This window comes from Rhineura floridana, chromosome 11 (assembly GCF_030035675.1).
Source record: "Rhineura floridana isolate rRhiFlo1 chromosome 11, rRhiFlo1.hap2, whole genome shotgun sequence".
NCBI classification, from domain to species: domain Eukaryota; kingdom Metazoa; phylum Chordata; class Lepidosauria; order Squamata; family Rhineuridae; genus Rhineura; species Rhineura floridana.
In genome coordinates this window covers 35,881,071-35,902,692 of record NC_084490.1, presented here as the reverse complement: position 1 = coordinate 35,902,692, position 21,622 = coordinate 35,881,071, and the positions used below count along the sequence as shown (strand labels likewise).

General features: G+C 42.8%; 1 protein-coding gene across 1 annotated transcript; it reads left to right on the top strand.

Annotated features, from left to right (window-relative positions):
* The first annotated feature begins 294 nt into the window (after positions 1-294).
* On the top strand, positions 295-21,049 carry LOC133367946 (vomeronasal type-2 receptor 26-like). Its single transcript, XM_061592032.1, has 5 exons — positions 295-437; positions 2,356-2,644; positions 17,766-18,572; positions 19,702-19,914; positions 20,972-21,049. The coding sequence occupies exons 1-5, from the start codon at positions 295-297 to the stop codon at positions 21,047-21,049; spliced, it is 1,530 nt and encodes a 509-aa protein (XP_061448016.1).
* The last annotated feature ends 573 nt before the right edge of the window (positions 21,050-21,622 follow it).

Sequence of the window (21,622 nt, the reverse complement as noted above, 5' to 3'; positions counted from 1 at the left end):
TCAGGGAGTTATTTATCTACTCTGCAATTAGCAAAAGCACTATTATTGTCTTTCTTCTGGAACAAAAAAGAGGATTAAAAACAGAAGTGTTTACAATCTTGAATTTGCCTGAATGTTAGATACAACCCACAATTTATAGATGGGGGTGGGGTGATAAATGAACTGTTCCTGCTGTGAGTGTGGTGAAGCAAGTTGTTGTGCAATTGGGGCATGGCTAAGCTTATCTTTAAATTCAGGAGCCTGCTGTTGTTACTGTTGTTGCACCTACAGTTCCCTCCTTTTGCCTGTTGGGAAATGACAGGAAAATGCGGAAACATCCCAGACAATTTGTATAAGCCTGGAGAAGTAATCATTGGTGGGGTTTTTTCTCTGATACAACCTGAGGTGTATTTGCTCAATTTTACAGTTTTCCCAGAAAGAAGTAATGATGCTGCCATGTAAGTTTTGTGCAGTCCCCCCCCATAATCTTATTTGCTAAGTGACATTAGATTTCACATCAATTGCATGGAGGGTGTGTATATGCAGGTTTTCATGATGCACTGCTTTCATATCGTGTAACATGTTAATGGGAAAGATCTATCATTCAAATTTCTGCTTGTAATAGATTGGTATAAGGCTCAGAAAATATATTTGGGGCAACCTTTGGTAATGTTTGCACCAGAGGGTTGAGCATTAGAATCCCCTCAGTTCTTAAAATCTGGAATAACTTCCCTGACTTCAAAAACCTGACCCTGAAAAATTGGGGATGGGACCAAAACCCCACATTCACAAAGACCTCTTGCTGGGTCTCTCTTTTGCCTCCCCCATTCTCAGATTTCCCATTGAGAGATCTTCAAAACAGTTCCTCAATATCTCTAAAGAGCTGCTCCCTGGAGAACTGGGGCTATGTGTCAAAATCCAATACATGTATGGGACAATGTTGTCCCCCAAATCCCCCACAATGGGGCATGATTTGAAAAACTTAGGGGAGGGATTGCATGTGTCACACTTTATTTGCCCAGCCAGAACAGCTCACTGACTTCCTGGTGCCTTGAAAGCAGAGGGGATGTGTGATTGTCCAGATCAACATGGGAGAGAAGACAAAGCAGTTCACATACTCCACCCTCCCTGAGCATAACCTGCCCAGTATCACCCATCCATCCATCCATCCATCCATCCATCCATCCATCCATCCATCCATCCATCCATCCATCCATCCATCCATCCATCCATCCACTCACAAATGATGGCTCCACTATCAAGAACCATACAATGGTACACATTTTACATTCAGTCGATCCCAATGGCAGAGAGTTAATGAATAGGACAAAGTGCTTAATTTTGGCTTGACCTGCCACAGATTACAATAAAACATTCCCCATTTCCTCATTTTTCCAACTCAATTGAACAATTCTGTTCCCAAATTCATAATTAAAATGCATCTCTCTATTTCACACTTCTTTTCAGAGCTTAACTAGGGAAGTAGTTCCATTTGGTGTCAGTTCGGTTGCTGTTTCGACAAACTGGCAGCTGGGTACAGGCTGTTGTAGTTACCACTTCATTGTCTTCTGCTTTTCTCGGTTTGTCCTTTTCCTTTGCCAAAAAATAACATTATTGTTTTCATTTTTCCTAACAATGGCCTGCAATTTAAGATTATTTTTAAAAAGTAGATGAGCCAGGTAACTGCCCATAAAGGAGGCAGTTTGCCTTAGGGTTTTTGTGTGTATGAGAAGAGGAGATGAAAGATTTTTTCCCCAGTCAATTAAATGAGGCTTGTGCAGTTGCATTTTTTCCAGCTATCTGATGTAATATTGAAAGTTGAAAACTGAACCCAGTTTATCTTCAGATCTTGAGTGCTGCTGTCTGTTGAGTTTTTCACCTTGCAGATAGTCTGTCTGAAGTTAACAATCTTATTTTACTTCCTTCCTTACTCCCCCATTCCTTGGTCAGTTTTTCAGCGTGCTGGTGGTGAGATACTTTTTGCCTCCCTGAGGCAGCAGACTAGTAAAGAACTGTGAGTCGTTAAAGTCACAGATTTTTTTTAAAATGGATGCTAGGTGAAGACAGGTTAACAATCAAACAATGAATGTTAATAGCTACCATCATCACCTCAATAGCACAGAAGTTAAAGAGAATAAACATAGCTTGTAGCAATCAATACTGCTCTGCAAAGTTAGTGAAAGTGTAAACTGCAAAGTACTCTGATGTACAGTTCACTTTTACAGAATTTCTCACCCATCCCAAATATAAAATTTCCTTTCTCATGTGAGTAGTGGGGTGTCTTAATACAAACATGCAAGCACACATCTGCTGCTAATAGAAATTAACAAAATCTCAAACTAACATTTCTAAATCTCAGTTTCAACCTCATTGCAGTGTGAAGTTTAAACATTATCAGCATGTCCTCACCCTAATTTTTGCCATTCATGAGATCAATGACATCCCATCGCTCTTGCCCAATATCACGCTGGGGTTCCATATCTTTGATAACCTATTTGACTTGGGAAGAACGGATGAAACCATCCTGGATCTGCTTTTCAAGCAGAGAAAGAATACTCTCAATGACAAGTGGGATAGGAAAGATGTATTTTCTGTTATTGGGGGACTCACTTCAGAACACTCTATCCAGATGGCCACCATCTTAAGCAACTACAAGATTCCACAGGTATGTGCATATTGACTTTTTAATGGATGCTGTCAACTTGCTCTTTAGTTCTGTTCTATCCATTTCCCCTTTATTATTAAAATACTTGCAAATAATTAGAAGTTGGTTCTCAAAGGTGCCAGTTAGTAATGGCTATTGCACTTTTGTGTGTTGAGGATTGCAGTTTCCTCCACACCAAGAATGAAGACTCAACGACTAGAATTGGTCAAAGGTTATTATACAGCCACAAGAGTGGCTGTACACTATAGTCAGCATGGATTTTTTGAATTCCGCAATGTTAAATTGAAAAAAAACCCATGCCATCCTGATGTTTTACATAAGCTCATTTCAAAACAAAACCTTACATAACATATAGTCCTGAGCTCAGAAACACTTGATTAACAATCTTCTAAATTTTCATGGTGATACACAAAACAATCACCATGTTTTGTAAAAGAGTAAAAAGAGAGCGAGAAACACCAGATCCCTTTGGGACTTTTTTTCTAACAGAGTTCTCATAATTTGTTGAAAATCATTAAAAATCAGCCATGTTCACAGAGTACCTGCAATCCTATTACTGACCTTGCCCCATACTCTGACCTTCATCTTCTGCAGTTTAAACGTTAAAAGAACCCCTGGCTTATTTTTAATTAATTTAAGAAATTTAGCATTGAACTGAATGATAATGTGGGGCATGCTCAGTAAGAACCGACTGTCAGTGTTCTAAAAGCAGATTCACAGCTGTTTGGCTTGCCTAATCAGGGGCCCACACCCACTCCAGACCTTTATTTCACTTGAGACAACCATGGCTTCCCTGAAAGAATCCTGGGAAGTGTAGTAGGTGCTGAGAAGAGGCTCCTATTCCCCTGACAGAGCTCCACTGGACAGTGTAGTTTAACAGTCAGCCACTCTGATTGACACTTTGTGGGGGAACAGGGCCTCTCCTAGCAACTCTCAGCACCCTTCACTAACTACACTTCTCAGGATTCTTAGGGAGAAGCCATGACTATCTAAAGGGAAATAAAGGTCTGGTGTGGATGTGGCCAGGGACAGCTTCAGTATAAATTTGGGTGGGAGACTACATGTAGTTTCAGTAGAATACAAAGGTAGGGAAAACCCTGAAAAAGAATTATACTGTTCACAATGTTTTCCTTTTGGAAAGGAAAGGGGCTCCCCCTCTGCCCAGCGCCCACTCATCCAATCTCTTCTTCCCTATTCCTGTCCTCCCCCTTCCATTCCTGCCCTCCTCCTCCCCTCCCTGCCCCTCCCCCAGGTCAGTTTCACCTATCCTAAGCATGATTGCACAGGAGAAAATCCCACTGAACTCAATAAGCATGCAAATGATCAAATGTGACCTCCCCTCCCTCTTGCCCCTTCCCTCTCCCTTCCTTCACTCCTCCCTGCCTCTCTTCATCCCTTTCCAATTCCCTCCCCCTCCCCTCCTCCTCTCCCATTGTCAGTTTTACCTATCCTAGGACTACAACCTGGGAGAGCAGGGTTTGAATCCCCACACAGCCATGAAGCTCACTGGGTGACCTTGGGCCAGTCACTGCCTCTCAGCCTCAGAGGCAGGCAATGTTAAACCACCTCTGAATACCACTTACAATGAAAACCCTATTCGTAGGGTCGCCATAACTCTGAATCTACTTGAAGGCAGTCCATTTAATTTTCAAGCATGATTGGACGGGAGTAAATCACATTCAACTCAATAAGCATGCAAATGATCAAACCTAACCTGCCCTCCCCTCCTCCTACCTCCCATCACCTCCCTTTTCCCCCTTCCCTCCCCCTTCCTTCATCCCTCCCCTTCCCCTTCCAATCACCTCCTTCCCCTCCCCCTCCTTCTGCTCCCCTCTCCCCCTTTCTCTTTACCTCCACCCTCCCCTACCCTTCCTCCCCATGGTCAGTTTTACCTCTCCCAGCCATGACTGCATGGGAGTAAATCCCACTGAACTCAATAAGCATGCAAATGATCAATCCATTCTCAGCAAACTTGCACAGGATCCCATTTCTCCTGGACTAAAAAGCAGGAAAATTCACTAATAGGCAATAAACCTTGCGGTTTAAGAACATACAGATATTCATATCAAACTTTAAAAAGTTTGGGCAGCTATAGTGAATGCACCAGGGGAGCAGGAGACCTGACCTCCTCTCTGAGATTTTGGACTGCCCTACAAATTTGTCAAAATGCAAACACAATTTGGGTTGGTCTTTCACAGTCCATTCCACTTCCTGTGTAGCTTGGAAGAATTTGGTAACATGCCTCTGAGCATATGGTGAGTGGTGGCAACACCTGCAGTCAGCCCAAATAACAGAAACAAGACTTGCAGCCGACGAGTGAAATAAAGCACAGACAACAGCAGTTATGGTTGAAATAAAGGGCCACTTTATTAAATTATAACAAAACCCATTAAAGCAACCTGCAGAGGGTAAACCTAGGTACGGGACTAAACCTTAGGCAAGCAGCTTGCCCCACAGCTCTTGGGCGACCAGCCCCTACTGGGGCAAAAGGCAAGCCCCTTTTGCTTACCCCTTGCCCTGACCACACCTTGTAGGTGAATAGGGGGGCCTTCCCACATCACCACCACCCCAGGGCCGTAGAACCCTCGGGTGGATGAGTTAAGTTGGCCCCAGAAGCCGCCATAAAACCCTGAGAAACAGGCCTCCAGAACTACCAATCACCTCCAAAGGTGCCTAAGGGGGCCACCTAGCTGATCTTTACCTAATTCCCTTCCCGCACCTTACTGCCACAAAAGGGGGACAAATCTCTATTTAGTCCCCCTTTACCCCACTAGCGAGAAGCACCTCTCGCAGACACCTCTGCAGGTCCCCCAAAAATTGTCATTCCCTTCATCTGACAGGTGAACACATTGGCCCTGTATACTTCAACCTTCCAATGCTGTATGAGGGGATGCTGAATAACCAACCCACCATGTTCCAGAAGAGCCAGCCGAATCTGCCAGTTGTCCTTCTTTCGTGCTCAGTCCATCCCTGTTGTGCTCCAGACACCACGCCAAACCCTTCGTGGGAGCATGTCTGACCAAAGCAGATGTGCCCAAGGCCAATGTTGCCTTATTAACAGCATGTCCATACATGCCTGCCAACAGAGGGTCATGCCCTTAAGTAACCGAGGCCATTGTTGCCTTCCTAACTGCATGTCCTCACGTGCCTGCCCAGGTCATTTCCACCCAGGGGAATGATCACACATGCGGAACCATCCGTGTTGAACCTTGCTGGAACAAAGTAGGTAGGAGCCCATCCCAATGCATTCCTCTCCGGCCAAGCCACTGAGGCCCAACTGTGAAATGCTCGCTCCGTCCCCATCCAGCAACCTTTCAAAATAATTATAACTTGTTAGGCTTCTGAATTTCCAGGCCCTCTAAAAGGGGCGAATATAGCCCTTATAGGCACCAGAGGACCAGCATCCAAAGGCCTGTACCTTTGCCTGGGAAAACCCAAGATCTGCTGCCACAGAAGCACCTCCAATTCCAAAAGAGTGGATTCCAAATTCGGAGGAATCATGACCTAGTCACTGCAGGCCCACTTTGTGAGAGCTCAAACTGTTATTTTGTGAGGGGATCCTCACTTGCATGGGTGAATAAAAATCCTTCTCTAGATCCCCTGGCCCCCAAGAACTCTCAAAGCCCGCACAAGATAGACTGTGCCAGGTAGGCAATTACACTACCATGTAGGCAACCAAATTCTGGAAGAGCATGCCCTTAAAACCCCATGGAGTCCAAGGCCTTGGATGCTAAACCGAACTTTGTGTGGGGAGATCTCTCCTCTGGATATCAGACAACCATGCCTGGAGCCTCAGGTATCCAAGAACACTATAACTCCCTCACAGGGCAGCTGTCCAGTGCTGGGGCAGGATAAAATGATGGTGTGACCCTTGCATCATCATTGTGCCTGATAACTAACCTCGGCCACAGGCTTGTAGGGAAGAGTGACCTGGCCTCATCAACCCCTGCCCCACCCAAAAGGCTCCAATTTAGTGAGGACAGCTGCATGCAACTGCTGAACCTTGAAGGGTGAGGACCACCAGGCACCCCCTGACTAATGTTCCCAGGTGGGGAGAATCAGGGGTATGGGGCGTTTCCTGAAAACCCTCTGTCTTGGCCTAAAAAGAACAACTCCGCCTACCTACCTCGTAGCACACTGACTGATGGGTTTTTACTTCTACCATCCACGGAAATTCCAGTGTGCAATTCACAGGAATAGGCCACCTTTGCACAGCACCTGTGGCCCAGAACTCCTGGGAATCCCATAGGCTTATGGCCATCTCCGACTCCGTTCCCCAATCTCCCAATGTGGTTTGTACAGCACTGCCAAAACCTCCCCAAGGACAAAGAAACAGACAAGGGCCCTAAACCGAGTGCTACTAAATATAAGGGAGTTACAAAACCTGGCCCATGATCATGAGCCTTTCTGCCCATAATTCGACCTCCAACACACTGGAAAGAATTAGTGAAAGGTGAAATCCCTAGTTAACCCCTCCCTAATCCAGGTCTGCAGCTGCAGGAAAGAGAGCCACACAGCCAGGTCGGTGCCTAATGCAGCCCTAATCCTGAACCTATAGTGAGGCTGTAAAAAGTCTGCCATGGCATCATAACCCACCGTAAAAGACCCCTAACACCTGGAGGGCAGAAAGGAAACACTTTCGTGGTCCATGAAATCTCAAGGATCCTGATCTGCAACAGTTCAAGCTTGTCCCCAGGCAGCCCGCAGCCCTGGGGCCCAGAGTCAATCTTGATACCAGAAAGGTGAACACTGGGGCAGGATCTACCATATTCCCCGCTGTCAAGGGAAACTCCAGTTACATAAGCTGTGACCTCAGGTGCTAACGTGCACCCCAAAATCTGCCATACCTATGAACAGCCAATCAGATAGTGCCCCCACTGCTTCTGAGCCCACTTGTCTCTATGACTGCCCCCCAGAAGGAGCTGAAGCACTCCATATGAGAAATATAGCAGTCCATAGATAATGCTCTGCCACATAAAAATGCATAAGGCATCTCTATCACAGGCGCGCACCATGATGAATGAAGTGCAGCACACTATCCCAGACTATCTAGTATAAACCCATCACTGCCTGATCCCTTAAATAGGACTGGTGGTGAATCAGGTGTAATATGCCCTCTGCATCCTAGGGCCATAACTACGACAGATTTAAGACTGTATGCCCTGAAGGCCAGCCGGGAGTTGGAATCTGGGATCAGGAAACCAAAAGAAAAACACCATAACACAGACAAACCTCCCTTTAAACTGGGTAGCCAGTAAGTGAAGTTCATAGTACCTCAAGTCTAACTGGGGAGGGACACATGTCCCTGAGCAGCTTAAGCTGGGGGCTTTCTCTTACACCCTTGAAGGTCTCCGGCCTAATATCTCACTGCTGTGCATATCCTTCTGCAAAGAAAGGAAGTAAATCATTTATGAGTAAATACGCTTTACCAACTACTATTCCATGGCAGCTAATCCAGTTCCCCTAAAGCACAGAGACTGAGGATATGCTGCTGTCACCAATATTTGGACCCACTGCAGCTTTCTCCTAGTGGGTTTCCAAACAACCATCAGAATAAATGTTCAAATGCAAAATATGCATGCTATATTGATTTCAAGTAACTGATATCAAAACAGAAGTGCCAATGTAAAAGTTGCATGCTATATATGACTGCAGGTAAATGATATCAGAAATCCTAAGAAAGAAGGTGTTTGTTGTTGTTGTTACAAAATCATCAGGAAAGGGTGAAGAGTCTGCCTGGAACTTAAAAGGCAGTGTCTGTGTCAACAAGAATCTAAAATCCTGTCAAGGCACCCCTGCTTTAGTAAAGTCTAAGATCCTGGAATTAGGATAAGAGCCTTATAAGTAGTCTGGCTTTCCTTTTTATTCCTATCCTCCCATCAAGCCACATTATAATCTGCTAGCCCTTCAATTCTCTGCAGAAGTTTGCATGTCCTTCTTTAAATACAACAAATGCCATATGCTTTGTTTTTGATACGAGACTAAATTCAAATAAATGCAACTTCTGTCTCAGAGGTAATAATTAGCGTGGCACTGACACTTGAAAAAAGGATCACTGTCACCTAAGTTATGGAGATTTAGACATTTTCTAGCAAAACCTTGTCATCTGTGCACACCACTAGTATCTAAATAGGACAGGCACAAAGTCCCAGGAGGCTCACCTGGCCCCACAAAGGCCACCATATAATGTAATGATAATAGAATTAATTACCTCAACCTAATATATTCCTGGGCCTAGCAAGAAGTCGGAAGCTTAACCAAGAGCTCCGCACCCCCCAACAGCCACCATGTAATAAATTAATAGAATAAAGTACCTGCAACCTAATATAGGCCCGGGTCTAGGAAAAAGCTGTAAGCCTAATCAAAGAGCCCCGCACAATTGCCAATAGAGGCTGCCAGAGCCTCACCCACATCCCTCACTGTCTTGCGCCCCCTACTTAGGCTGAACTCACACCCAGCCTTGGCAATCAAAGGGGGAAATAGGGCCTGTGTTGGCAGGCTAGAAAAGCCTGTGGAGCCTCCTCCCATAATTTGATCTGAGCCTGCAGTAACTGGCCCAAGGCCACCCATTGCACCTCATGGCTGTTGGGGAGACTCGAACCCTGGTCTCCCGGGTCACAGTCCAACACCCTAACCACTACACTAAACCACCTTTTCTCCCACAATCTGCCCTGGGCTAAGGGTGTGTGTGTGGTTTTAAATGCCCAAAGGCCTAGGCAGCAAGAGGTTGCCAAATATATGTTTATTGTATTTTACTTTATTTTATTAATGTGTTTCTTTCTTTTACCATTATCAGCCCTGACGCTTCCCGCCCGCTAGGCCCTTTTAACAAGGCCTGCTGGCTAGGCACATGCAAGATGTCATGCCCCTTTGCAGCCCAGGGGTGAAATAAGACACAGACACAATATATATTTGGGTTAAATAACGGGCCACTTTATTAACAAATTCACATTGCATAATGAACCTACAGAGGGGGACATAAGTGCGGGATTCTCCTGGTGAGTCAGGCAAAGCCTGCTTGCAGCTATTGGGGCAATTCAACCCCTGCCAGGCAAGGGGTTTCAATCTGCCAACCCCTTGCCCTGACCACACCCATAGGGTGTGTAGGAAGGCCAACCTGCATCACCGCCTGCCCCTGGTGCCCTGAAACTCCAAGTGGATGAGACATGTTGGCCCCAAAGGCGACCCGTATGCTGCCCTCGGGCCATATAACCCTGAGCTGCAGGCCTCCGGAACCGCCTATCACATGCAAAGGTGCCTAAAGGTGTCACCTAGCTGCCCTTCACCTTTAAACTTTCCCACACTCCCTTGCCACCGAAGAGGGGACAAACCTCTGTTTAGTCCCCACTTGCCTCACCGCCACACAACAACTCACTCAGACCCCTCTGCAGGTCCCCTAAAAGGATGTCATTTCCCATATCTGTCATGTGGACTCCATCTGACCTATATAGTTCTATCCTACTGTGTCTTATCTCTGGATGGTGAATAACCGACCCACCAGAGCCCAAAAGAGCCATCCTGAGTTGCCTATTGACTTTCTTGCGGGTCCTATTTATGCCCCTAGGGTCACCCTTGCAATTCCAATGCCTACGGGGTAAAACATCAGACCACACCAAGTGCACTCCCGGCCAGTGCCCTTCGATGGCCCGGAAGTCAGCACACGCCTGCTCGATAAGAGCCCTGCCTTTCAGCATACCCAGGTCGTTACCGCCCAGGTGAATAACCAAAAAATGTGGCACATCACAAACCACTGCCGACTGGAAAAGCGTAGGAAGAAGCCCGTCCCAGCGCATCCCTCGGAGGCCCAGCCACTGTACTGTGGCCCACTCGCTAAGCCCCAGCTGCATGCCAACACGTGACTTCGCCGCCCTGCGGCCTGCCCAAAACACCATACTATGTCTGCAGAGGAGGATGCGCACTCTTCCATCTCCCCTCCAGCGGCCTGTCGAAACAAACAAGAGCACTCAGAACAATGATAACAAAAACTTCAAAGTTGAGTTTTCTGAATCCCTTGGAATGATCTAACATATGATCTATAGGCATAAGAACATAAGAACATAAGAAGAGCCTGCTGGATCAGGCCAGTGGCCCATCTAGTCCAGCATCCTGTTCTCACAGTGGCCAACCAGGTGCCTGGGGGAAGCCCGCAAGCAGGACCCGAGTGCAAGAACACTCTCCCCTCCTGAGGCTTCCGGCAACTGGTTTTCAGAAGCATGCTGCCTCTGACTAGGGTGGCAGAGCACAGCCATCATGGCTAGTAGCCATTGATAGCCCTGTCCTCCATGAATTTGTCTAATCTTCTTTTAAAGCCGTCCAAGCTGGTGGCTATTACTGCATCCTGTGGGAGCAAATTCCATAGTTTAACTATGCGCTGAGTAAAAAAGTACTTCCTTTTGTCTGTTCTGAATCTTCCAACATTCAGCTTCTTTGAATGTGCACGAGTTCTAGTATTATGAGAGAGGGAGAAGAACTTTTCTCTATCCACTTTCTCAATGCCATGCATAATTTTATACACTTCTATCATGTCTCCTCTGACCCGCCTTTTCTCTAAACTAAAAAGCCCCAAATGCTGCAACCTTTCCTCGTAAGGGAGTCGCTCCATCCCCTTGATCATTCTGGTTGCCCTCTTCTGAACCTTTTCCAACTCTATAATATCCTTTTTGAGATGAGGCGACCAGAACTGTACACAGTACACAGTACAGAACACCACCTCCCCAGTGCCTATAATCGCTCATGTGAAAAGCCCAGTGGAGGCCGCCCCAATACAGAAAGAGTGAGTCCTGAATAATTGAGGGTCAAGCCCCAAATTAGTAAGGGCTGTCCTGGTTACTGCCCAGAATTGGAATTTTGAGAGGGGGTGGCCATCCCTGTGAACAAAAAGATGTCCTGGTTGATGGCCCCACAGGGCCAAAAAACAACGCAAAGCTGAACTTGTTTTACCAGGGAGGAAGCAACTATATTAAAACAGTTGATTTGGTTGACATAGTCACTTTAAATATGTTTGATTTACTTTGCAGTTTTAGTGAAGGTTCCTATGGTAAATCATTCTCCTTTGCTTCTGTTTCTGTGAATATGTGAAGTACAAAACACTTTGCAACACTAAAAAAAGCTCCAAAAAGAGTTGTGGAACAATGGCTCTGACTATTCTGCAGAATAGTTTCCAATGGACATGAGGAGTGTTTCAGTTTGCACCAGATAAAACAGTGGGAGGTGAAATATATTCTAGCAAAATTCCAAGTGTGCTCTATGTTTTTAATTGACCATGCCCACCTTTCCTTAAGTGGAGTAGTTTAAGCATAGCAGGCTGAAAACATGCATCTTGGGCAGGCCAAGTTTGTTTTTTCCAATAGATGAGTCATTGTTTAAGTAGCAACATATTGTAATCAGTCTGATTTTACATCAAACTGCAGTTTCAGATTCAACTGTTAATGCGCCCAAAAATAGAAATAGAACATAACATCCAGTTTGAAACACAAAAGGCTGTCTTCACCATCATATGACATTGACCAATAACAAGGCTTTGAAATTAATAAAAATAAATTTGACACAGATTTCTATGATGAATAATGAGAGAAATATAATTTTCTAGCTTAGACTCTGGAGAAATAGGAGTAACAAAGAAAAGAAGGAAAGTGAGAAGTATACCAACAAACATACAAACACGTAATTCTCCATCTCTGGAGATGGCAAGTTTTGCCACCACTCACCATATGCTCAGAGGCACATGTTACCAAATTCTTCCAAGCTACACAGGAAGTGGATTGGGCTGTGAAAGTCCAATCCAAATTGTGTTTGCATTTTGACAAATTTGTAAGGTAGTACAATATCTCAGAGAGGAAGTCAGGTCTCCTGCTCCCCTGGTGCATTCACTATAGCTGCCCAATTTCCATGCTTTTAAAAGTTTGATAGAAATATCTTTTGATTATAGGTATGTTCTTCAACCGCAAGTTTTTTTGCCTATTAGTGACTATTTAGTAAAATATAGCAAAGAAGAACTTGTACCAATCCAAACCAAAAGTACAGGCAGTTATAACCTGTGGTGGCAGGCACATTATCTCCTGGGTACAGCTAAGGGCCAAGCAACCTCAAAGTAATTCCCTCACCCAAGTTGTCATGAAGGGAGGCAAAACTATTTTCCCACAAATGGCACCCATGTGTAACCCAACAGGTGCCAGCAACCTCCACTTGTTCAGCAGTTGGCACTTCCAGGCCCTGAGAGCTTCAACCCAGGAAGCCTCCCTCCCCACATGGTTCACAATAGGAGGTAGTAAATGAAGTGTTCTGCAACCATCATGCCTCAGGGTGCTGGCTGTAATATAAATCTCTTACCTGCCCACAATAAATCCCAAACCAAACTGCCAAATCAAGTCCTATTCCTCTGTAAGCCAATCAAATCCACAGCAATGTGAAGTAGGCAAAACAAGGTGTACCCAAAGGCCAATATAGTGATATCTAATGTTAGTCATACTCAGAATAGACCCATTTAAACCAATAGACGTAACTTATTTGATTGATTTCAATGGGTCTACTCTTGATTATAACTAAAATTGGCTATGACCCAGTATTTGTACACACAAATAAAAAACAATTATATACTAACATGTTAGTCCGATACTACACCAAACATCGCGGGCTATATGTCTGTCATCATAAGGAAGATTAAATGTAAGAGAAAAATAATATAACTGTTAACAAGGATCAAATGGTAAACTGAGCAATATTCCTTTAAGGACAAAGGAATTTATAATATCATGTTGAATTTTATTCCTGTGAGTGATGATTTACTCATGCGAAAATGTATACGATTTTAGTAAGAACAGACTGAGTCTTTTTTTCTTTCTTTACAAATATCCAGATTTATTTTTATTTATTATTTCAATTTATATACCGCCCTTAGCAGAATAGCTCTCAGGGCGGTGAACAAACAAGATAAAATACAATATATCATAGTAAAAAATCACAAAAACATGTACAAACAAACAACAGAAAGCACAACAAAAACGAAATACAACACAAATTAAGAAGGATACATGTTAAAAGTAGAAAGATTAAGAAAATTAAAAGATTAAAATGCCTGGGAACATAAAAAGGTCTTTACCTGGCACCGGAAAGATAGAAGTGTAGGCGCCAGGCGTACCTCTTCGGGGAGGCTGTTCCACAACTCAGGGGCCACCACAGAAAAGGCCCTAGATCTAGTAACCACCCTCCAGGCTTTCCTTTTTTTTTTTTCAATAATTTTTATTCAGATTTTCATAAAACATACAAGACAAAATCATAAAACATTCAAAGACAAAAAACAGAATCAAAAATAGTTAAACAAAAAGAAAAAAAAAAAAAAACAAAAATAAAAAATAAAGAGTAAAATATTGACTTCCCATTTGTCAAAGATCAAATCAGTTATAAGTCTATAATATATAGCAATCCTGTCTCTTAAGTCATATTATAAAATCACTTTCCTCCAGTAGTTATCTTACTTAATCATCAAATCTCATAAACATTACTTTATTCTTTCCACAAAAAGTCAAAGAGAGGTTTCAATTCTTTAAGAAATATATCTATCAATTTTTTTTTCCAGATAAGCATATCGATTAATCCATCTCATTACTAATTATGATAATCTTATTGTCATAACCATAGTCAAAATAAACATTTCAATTAATCCATCACATCAGAATCTGTTAGGTTCAGTAATTTCAGTAGCCATTGTTCTATTATCTCTATTAGTTCCATTTTCCATCTTCCATCTTCAGTAGTCTTGTTAAGTCCAGTAATTTCAATATCCAATCTTCCATTATCAGTATTCCATAATAATCTTGCTGTCAAAGCCATAGTCATATAGTAAGAGTCTGATGGGAATTACCTCTATCCCAAATATTTTCTTGCCATCCATTCTGAATAAGTTGCTGAAATACTGCTGTAAAATCATATCTCTGTTCTTTTTTTCAAAATACACTGGGTCATCTCTTAAAAGTTTTTCCATTGTCACATGGCTGCAGTTAATTCCATAGATTTTCTCTATATTGGGCTCCATCACATCATTCCAATCCAGAAGATAATCCATGCCATTGATAACTTTATCTCTAGAATCTTCATTAATTTCTTCAGAGATAACATTGAGTTCCAAACAATAGATTTTATTTCTAAAGTCCATAGACTCCAAATCTTGTTCCTGTTCCACGTTTGTTCCAATCTCCGGGATCTCCTCTCTCACAGGGACCCCTATTCCAGTCTCCAGGGTCTCCTCTCTCACAGGGACCCCTGTTCCAATCTCCGGGGTCTCCTCTCTCACAGGGACCCCTTCCAGGGTCACCTCTCTCACAGGGACCCTTATATCTTTAATCTCCTGCTTCATTTTACTCAATTCAATTTTCGTTATCTCAATCTCATCCATTATTTTCTGAAACATAGTTATTTCCAGATTCTCAGCCACTTTCTTAATTGCCATTTTAAAAGAAAAATATAGGAAAACCACTTCTTATTTCAGCAACAATTGGGTTAATACTCCAAACTTGGTGACATCACAGTATAAACAGAGCAGACAGCCTTATCTCTCCAATAGTTAAGTAAACAAAATGCAGTTCCCAGGATCGAAACAATTAATGGCAATCGTCAAGAAACAGATTCGTCAAAATAAAATAGACCAAAAAGAGAGTAGTCTCAAAACAGTATAATATTTTTCAAAATAAAAATCTGGAATAGAAATCCCTCTTCTGTGTGTATCTTTAGAATGCAAATCCAGGACAGCTTTTTGCAACAAAAACAGAGATAAGCTATTAATTAGTGCGTAGCAGAGAGAAGTTACGGCTCCCCAGTGAGATGTCAAAAACCGATCAATCTGGCAAATCTCTTTTAAACAGCAACAATTTAAGTCAAGTAAAAGAAAAATATAGAAAGAAGGGTGCTTGCCTGTTAGTGCGTTCTCTCTTAGAAGATAAGATGAACGTTCGCTTTAACAGATAGAGCTTGCTGTTGAAAATCCGTCCCACCTTCGTCGGCTGGACCTCGTCCCATAAATTAATGAGATCTGGTCGTCCCAACAAAAATAGGCTTTGAGGTTAATCTCTTCGTTTCTCCCTACCCGGGAGAAGTTTAATCAGTCAAAAAAAAAAGAAAAAACTGACTGATATATCTGAATAAGCTTCTTTTGAGGCAGGAGCCCGTCTCAAAAGCAGGCACAGGCTAAGTCACCACCCTCCAGGCTTTCCGATGAGCTGGTACCCGGAGGAGGGCCTTAGATTCTGAACGAAGTGAACGGGTAGGTTCATAGCAAGAGAGGCGTTCCACAAGGTATTGAGGTCCCACGCCGTGTAAGGCTTTATAGGTCATAACCAGCACCTTGAATCTCGCCCGGAAGCAAATAGGGAGCCAGTGCAGACGCGCCAGAATAGGTGTTATATGCGAAGACCGACTGGTCCTTGTCAATAGTCTGGCAGCCGCGTTCTGCACCAGCTGAAGCTTCTGAACTGTCTTCAAGGGCAGCCCTACGTAGAGCGCATTACAGTAATCCAATCTCGAAGTTACCAGAGCATGAACAACGGAGGCGAGGTCGTCCCTGTCCAGATAGGGGCGTAGTTGGGCTACCAGACGAAGATGGTAAAATGCATTCCGTGCCACCGAGGCCACTTGGGCCTCGAGAGACAAGGAAGAATCGAAAAGAACCCCCAAACTATGTACCTGTTCTTTCAGGGGGAGTGTAACCCCATCCAGAACAGGGTGAACATCCACCATCTGAGCAGGGAAGGCGTTCACCAGCAGTGTCTCGGTCTTGTCTGGATTGAGTCTCAGTTTATTAGCTCTCATCCAGTCCATTATTGCGGTCAGGCAACGGTTCAGCACATCAACAGACTCACCTGAAGAAGATGAAAAGGAGAAATAGAGCTGCGTGTCATCAACATATTGATGGCAACGCACTCCAAAACTCCTGATGACCGCACCCAGCGGCTGCATGTAGATGTTGAAAAGCATGGGGGACAAGACCGACCCCTGAGGGACTCCACAATGGAGAGTCCATGGTGTCGAGTGATGTTCCCCAAGCACAACCTTCTGGTGACGGTCCGCGAAGTAGGAGTGGAACCACTGCCAAGCAGTGCCCCCAACACCCAACTCCGCGAGTCTCCCCAGAAGGATACCATGGTCGATGGTATCAAACGCCGCTGAGAGATCAAGGAGAATCAACAGAGTCACACTCCCCCTGTCCCTCTCCTGACAAAGGTCATCATACAGGGCGACCAAGGCTGTTTCGGTGCCAAAACCGGGCCTAAAACCGGATTGAAACGGATCTAGATAATTGGTTTCATCCAAGAGCGCCTGGAGCTGGCCAGCAACCACCCGTTCCAAAACCTTGCCCAAAAAAGGGACATTCGCCACCGGTCTATAGTTGTTCAAGTTATCTGGGTCCAAGGAGGGTTTCTTTAAAAGAGGTCTCACTACTGCCTCCTTGATATCCTTTTTATTGTGCATTCATGCTGGGTTTGTGTTCATGATGCTATTGGGGCAGTCATATGTAATAGCACTTTCAACAATATTTGTGCCTGATCATATTGCTTCATGTTCAATCACTACACATTCCGTAATTTCCTACTGAAATCCTATAAACTTTCTCAGTACAAATGTTCTGGGGTTTTTTCCCATTGGTATTGTGTTATAGCCCCTCCAGAGATTAAAAATAAATGTGGCAGTATTGAAAGTAATCCACTACTGATGTATTATTACTGTGTCAGAAAAACCTTACAGAAGATACCCAAAATAAAACACCAGTCTGGAGGAGCCCTGGTTTTATCTACACACAGTAGGAACTAGCTAAAACAGAGGGTATGATCTAAATATTTATTTGACCTAAGTGGTGATCACCAGTATGATGATTCCATATTGTTCACAGTGCAGGCTGATAACTGGTAAAGGGAATACAACAACCTTCACCAACATGGTGCCCTCCAGATCTTTGGACTACAACACACATCAGCCTAAAACATCTGGTGGGCAACTAGTTAATGAAGGCTGGTCTACAGAGTTCATGAGTGACTCACATTTAATGACTCACATTTATAAACACACAGGTGATGGTGCAGTTGTTTGTAATGCTTTTTTTTTTTAATGAGTTATATATATGTTTGTTTGTTAGCTCACTTATGGTTCATTTGAAGCCACCCTAAGCAGTAAGATTGATTTCCCTTTTGTGTACCGAATGGCACCAAGAGAAACTGCTCATCATATGGGGATTGTCCAGCTACTCTTGCATTTCAGATGGACCTGGATTGGCCTTATTGTATCTGACGATGATGCCGGGGAAAGTTTTGTGCAGAAACTGATTCCTTTGTTGGTCCAGAACAGCATATGTGTTGCCTTCTTGAAAAGAAATGCAATAAAGAACTTAGTTCTTAATAATAATAATAATGAAGGACTCACTAGGTTAACACAAACTCTTCTTTTAACCGATGCCAATGTGATTATTCTTGCAACAGACTCTGTATTACTCAATTCATTAACATTATTCTTAGAAGAATTCAGCATGAAGGCCCTTGTAGGAAAGGTTTGGATCATGCCACTTCAGTGGTATTTCAGCACGTTACCCAGCGGGGAACTGGTTGGCAGAAAAATTTTCTATGGTGCCTTGTCTTTCTCAGTCCACACAAATTCAGTGCCAGGATTCCAGGACTTTCTTCGAAATGTAAAATTTGATAAGACACTAAAGACGTTCTTCTGTTTGTTCTGGCAATACGCATTTCAACGGTGTGCAAATTGTAGAGGAGAGGAGAAACTGGAGGATCTTCCTGCAAATGTTTTTGAGATGGATATGTCTGGTGAGAGCTACAGTATCTATAATGCTATCTATGCTATGGCACATGCTTTACATGCCATATACTTTTCCAGAAAAAGACCTATGTTGAATAAAGGCAAACTGGAGCATGGGAATATTCAACCATGGCAGGTAAATTAATCACTGTAAGGCTGTGGTTACCAACCTTTTGTGGGCCAATGGACATATCTGGAATCTTGAGAACAAGCCATGAACACCTATCACAAAATGGCTTCCATAGTTGGTATGGCAGAGCACAACATGGTTACCACATCAAAAGAGCAGAACAAAAGACAGGAGCACAAAATAGGGTGGACATATCCCCCCAACATCAATGGGGAAAAGGCACCTATATAAGCCACCACTGTGCTTACTCAGAAGTAGAAGCGTTTTGCAGCTTTTCTCTGTTCAGAACAGAAGAGAGAGTGGGTGCCAAATCCTGGCATAAAATGACATGTGGGCATGGTTAAAGGTGTGTGCTCAATGAAGAGGCCAAACAAGCACATATATAAACCAAGCAGGAAAAGAAAACTGACTTTCACACATTGTGGATTTTGTTGAGATGTTTACTAACACCCTTTGCAGGTGCCATCAAATGCAATGGTGGGCCCTCTAGCATCCACCAGTGTCTGTATCTGTTGGCAACACCTGCCTCACAGAATGTATTTGTGTGGTTGGCATCATGCCTACTGTCTGAAAATGCTTAGCAAATTATATTGTGAGGACACTCTCTGAATATATTAGTGTAAAGTATAAAGTAAAAAATAATAGTTTTTCTCTCATACCCCAGCCTGAGGAAGAGTTCTGGAGAATAGCACAGTGTTTTTTAACATTTTAGTTGCCCTAATAAAGGTATCACTGTATTGTGCTTTGGGGGTATTTTTCTTCAGGCCAACATGGCTACCATTCCCATTAGAACTGACATATTGAGTAGTGGTAAGCCAGTAGGGAACTGAGAAAAAATTGCTGTACAATTTATGTTAACAGTAGTATGTTTGTAGATGTGTGAATGTTAGAGAGAGCATACTAAGAAAATAGATTCCATTTTAAATATTTGTTGTCATTTCTCACAATCAAGTTCCACAATTAATTCACACTGCTGGTATCTTGCTGCGTGGAGATAAGGTGACAGATGTCTGACTTTGATTCCTCTGTACTTCAGATCCAATTGCCAAATACTTGTACATGGCAAAATGACGACTGAGCACCAGAAAGTATGGATTCTGTTTTATAAATGTTCTTGTATTGTCTCCCAATCTAGCTCCACTCTTTCATGGAAAACATACACTTTAACAATGGAGCTGTGCAAGAGGTTTTGTTTGAGAACAAGGAATTGTCCATTGGGTATGATATTATTAACTGGGTTACTTTCCCCAATCAGTCCTTCCAAAAAGTCTTGGTTGGAAGTGTTTCATCAAGCAAATTATTCAGCATCATCAAAGATGCCATAGTGTGGAACAGAAGACTGAAGCAGGTAGGAACAAACTGTGTGTTTCAACAGAATGGAGCTGCTGTCTGGGTTGTTCAATACTACTGTTGTGGAACATTCAGTCCATAATTTGTTCAGAGTAATGTGTCAGGATAACCCTAAAGACTCACAAAGGTTTGTTGTTAGATACAGAAACGCTACACTGTGTGAATTGAACCATGAGAAAATTATTGGTAATTGGAATTCACCAATGTGTCTGTCACTACCACGGATAAAATAACTATAGGGTTTTACTAAGAGTGTGCAGGACCACACAACTTGCCTTGTTTCTGTATCTGATGTGTTTGGAAGCAGTCTGATATCTTCCAGGTCTGCTCTGTGTCATTCTGATTTGATTTGTAGTTTAGGTCCAAATTTCATATGTTAAATCTGAAGCTCAGTTTCTCCCCCATTGACTATAATTGGTAATCACAATTTTTTTTTGGTCCTTCTCACATACATGAATCAAAATTTCAGACAAAGGAGTTCTTTCAGATTGGATTAAGACCAGATCTAAGGCAGATCCATCCAGTTTTTTGTTTGTGTGTGTACACAGATAACTTTTAAAGTTTATTTTATTTTATTTTAGATTTATTAGAAGATACCACACAATTCCTAAGGTAAGTATGGTTGGACAAATACATTTTCTTTTTTTTTAATGAACAGATGCCACCCCATTCTACATGTGTTGGAAGCTGCGACCTTGGACATAGCAAGATAGTTCAAGATGGGAAACCAGTCTGTTGCTATGACTGCACTCTGTGCTCAGCAAACATGATTTCTGATGTGAAGGGTATGCAGCAGTACAAAGTTATGCATAAAGGCATTTTCAGATATGAGTTATATATTGTTCTGTGCATTGTCAGGACCATAGCACAGCAGGGAAGGGTTAAAAATGCCTCCCTCTGCAGTGTGTTCCCAATCCCATTCAGGTTCCCCAAGAAATTGTTATTTACAGTATTTAAATATCCACACAGGGCAAGTCAGTGTTTCAAACAGATTGGCTATCAGATGTGTGCAGAACTGATCATTTCTCATCATAGAGAAATATTTCTCTATACAGATCTACAGTGAGAGTAGAAACAGCATCAACAGAGGTTTCGGTCATGCTGAAGTGAAATTCTTGAAGGGCTGTGTTTGATGACAGTTTGGAGTCAACATCTGGTAGAAAATAATGTGACCCAGGTTCAGATGGGCAAGGGGGGAACAGTCAGTGGGAACACATTATATCAGTGCTCCAAAATTTGTGTTGGATTACTATTGCCTTTAAGATTTAGTTCAATAAGAGGAAACCTATAAATCCCTAAATTAGTTAAAATGGGTAACAGCAGGATAACAGTCTCTGTAGCTCAGTGGTCTATAATGACTTTTATGACTGACCAGAACTGCTGTCACAAGTAAACTATCACTGTGTCATATCATGGACAACCTTAGTGGATCAACTTTTGAGACCACTTTTTCAATAGGCACACTTAAGTTAAACTCTTTGTCTTTTGCAATAGTTGTGTAAAGCTTGTTTTAATCTATTTTTAAAAATAAAATCAATCTATTTTTGGTTGGCCAGGAAATGAACGATTGACAGATTCATAGCTATTCTTCTGAAGTTCTATGTTTGGGTCATTTGTGCCAAATAGGAAAGAAACAACCAAAACAAGCCTGGAAAAAGTCAATTGGGCTAGTAACTGATCTATTCAAAGTTACATGTGATTTTGTG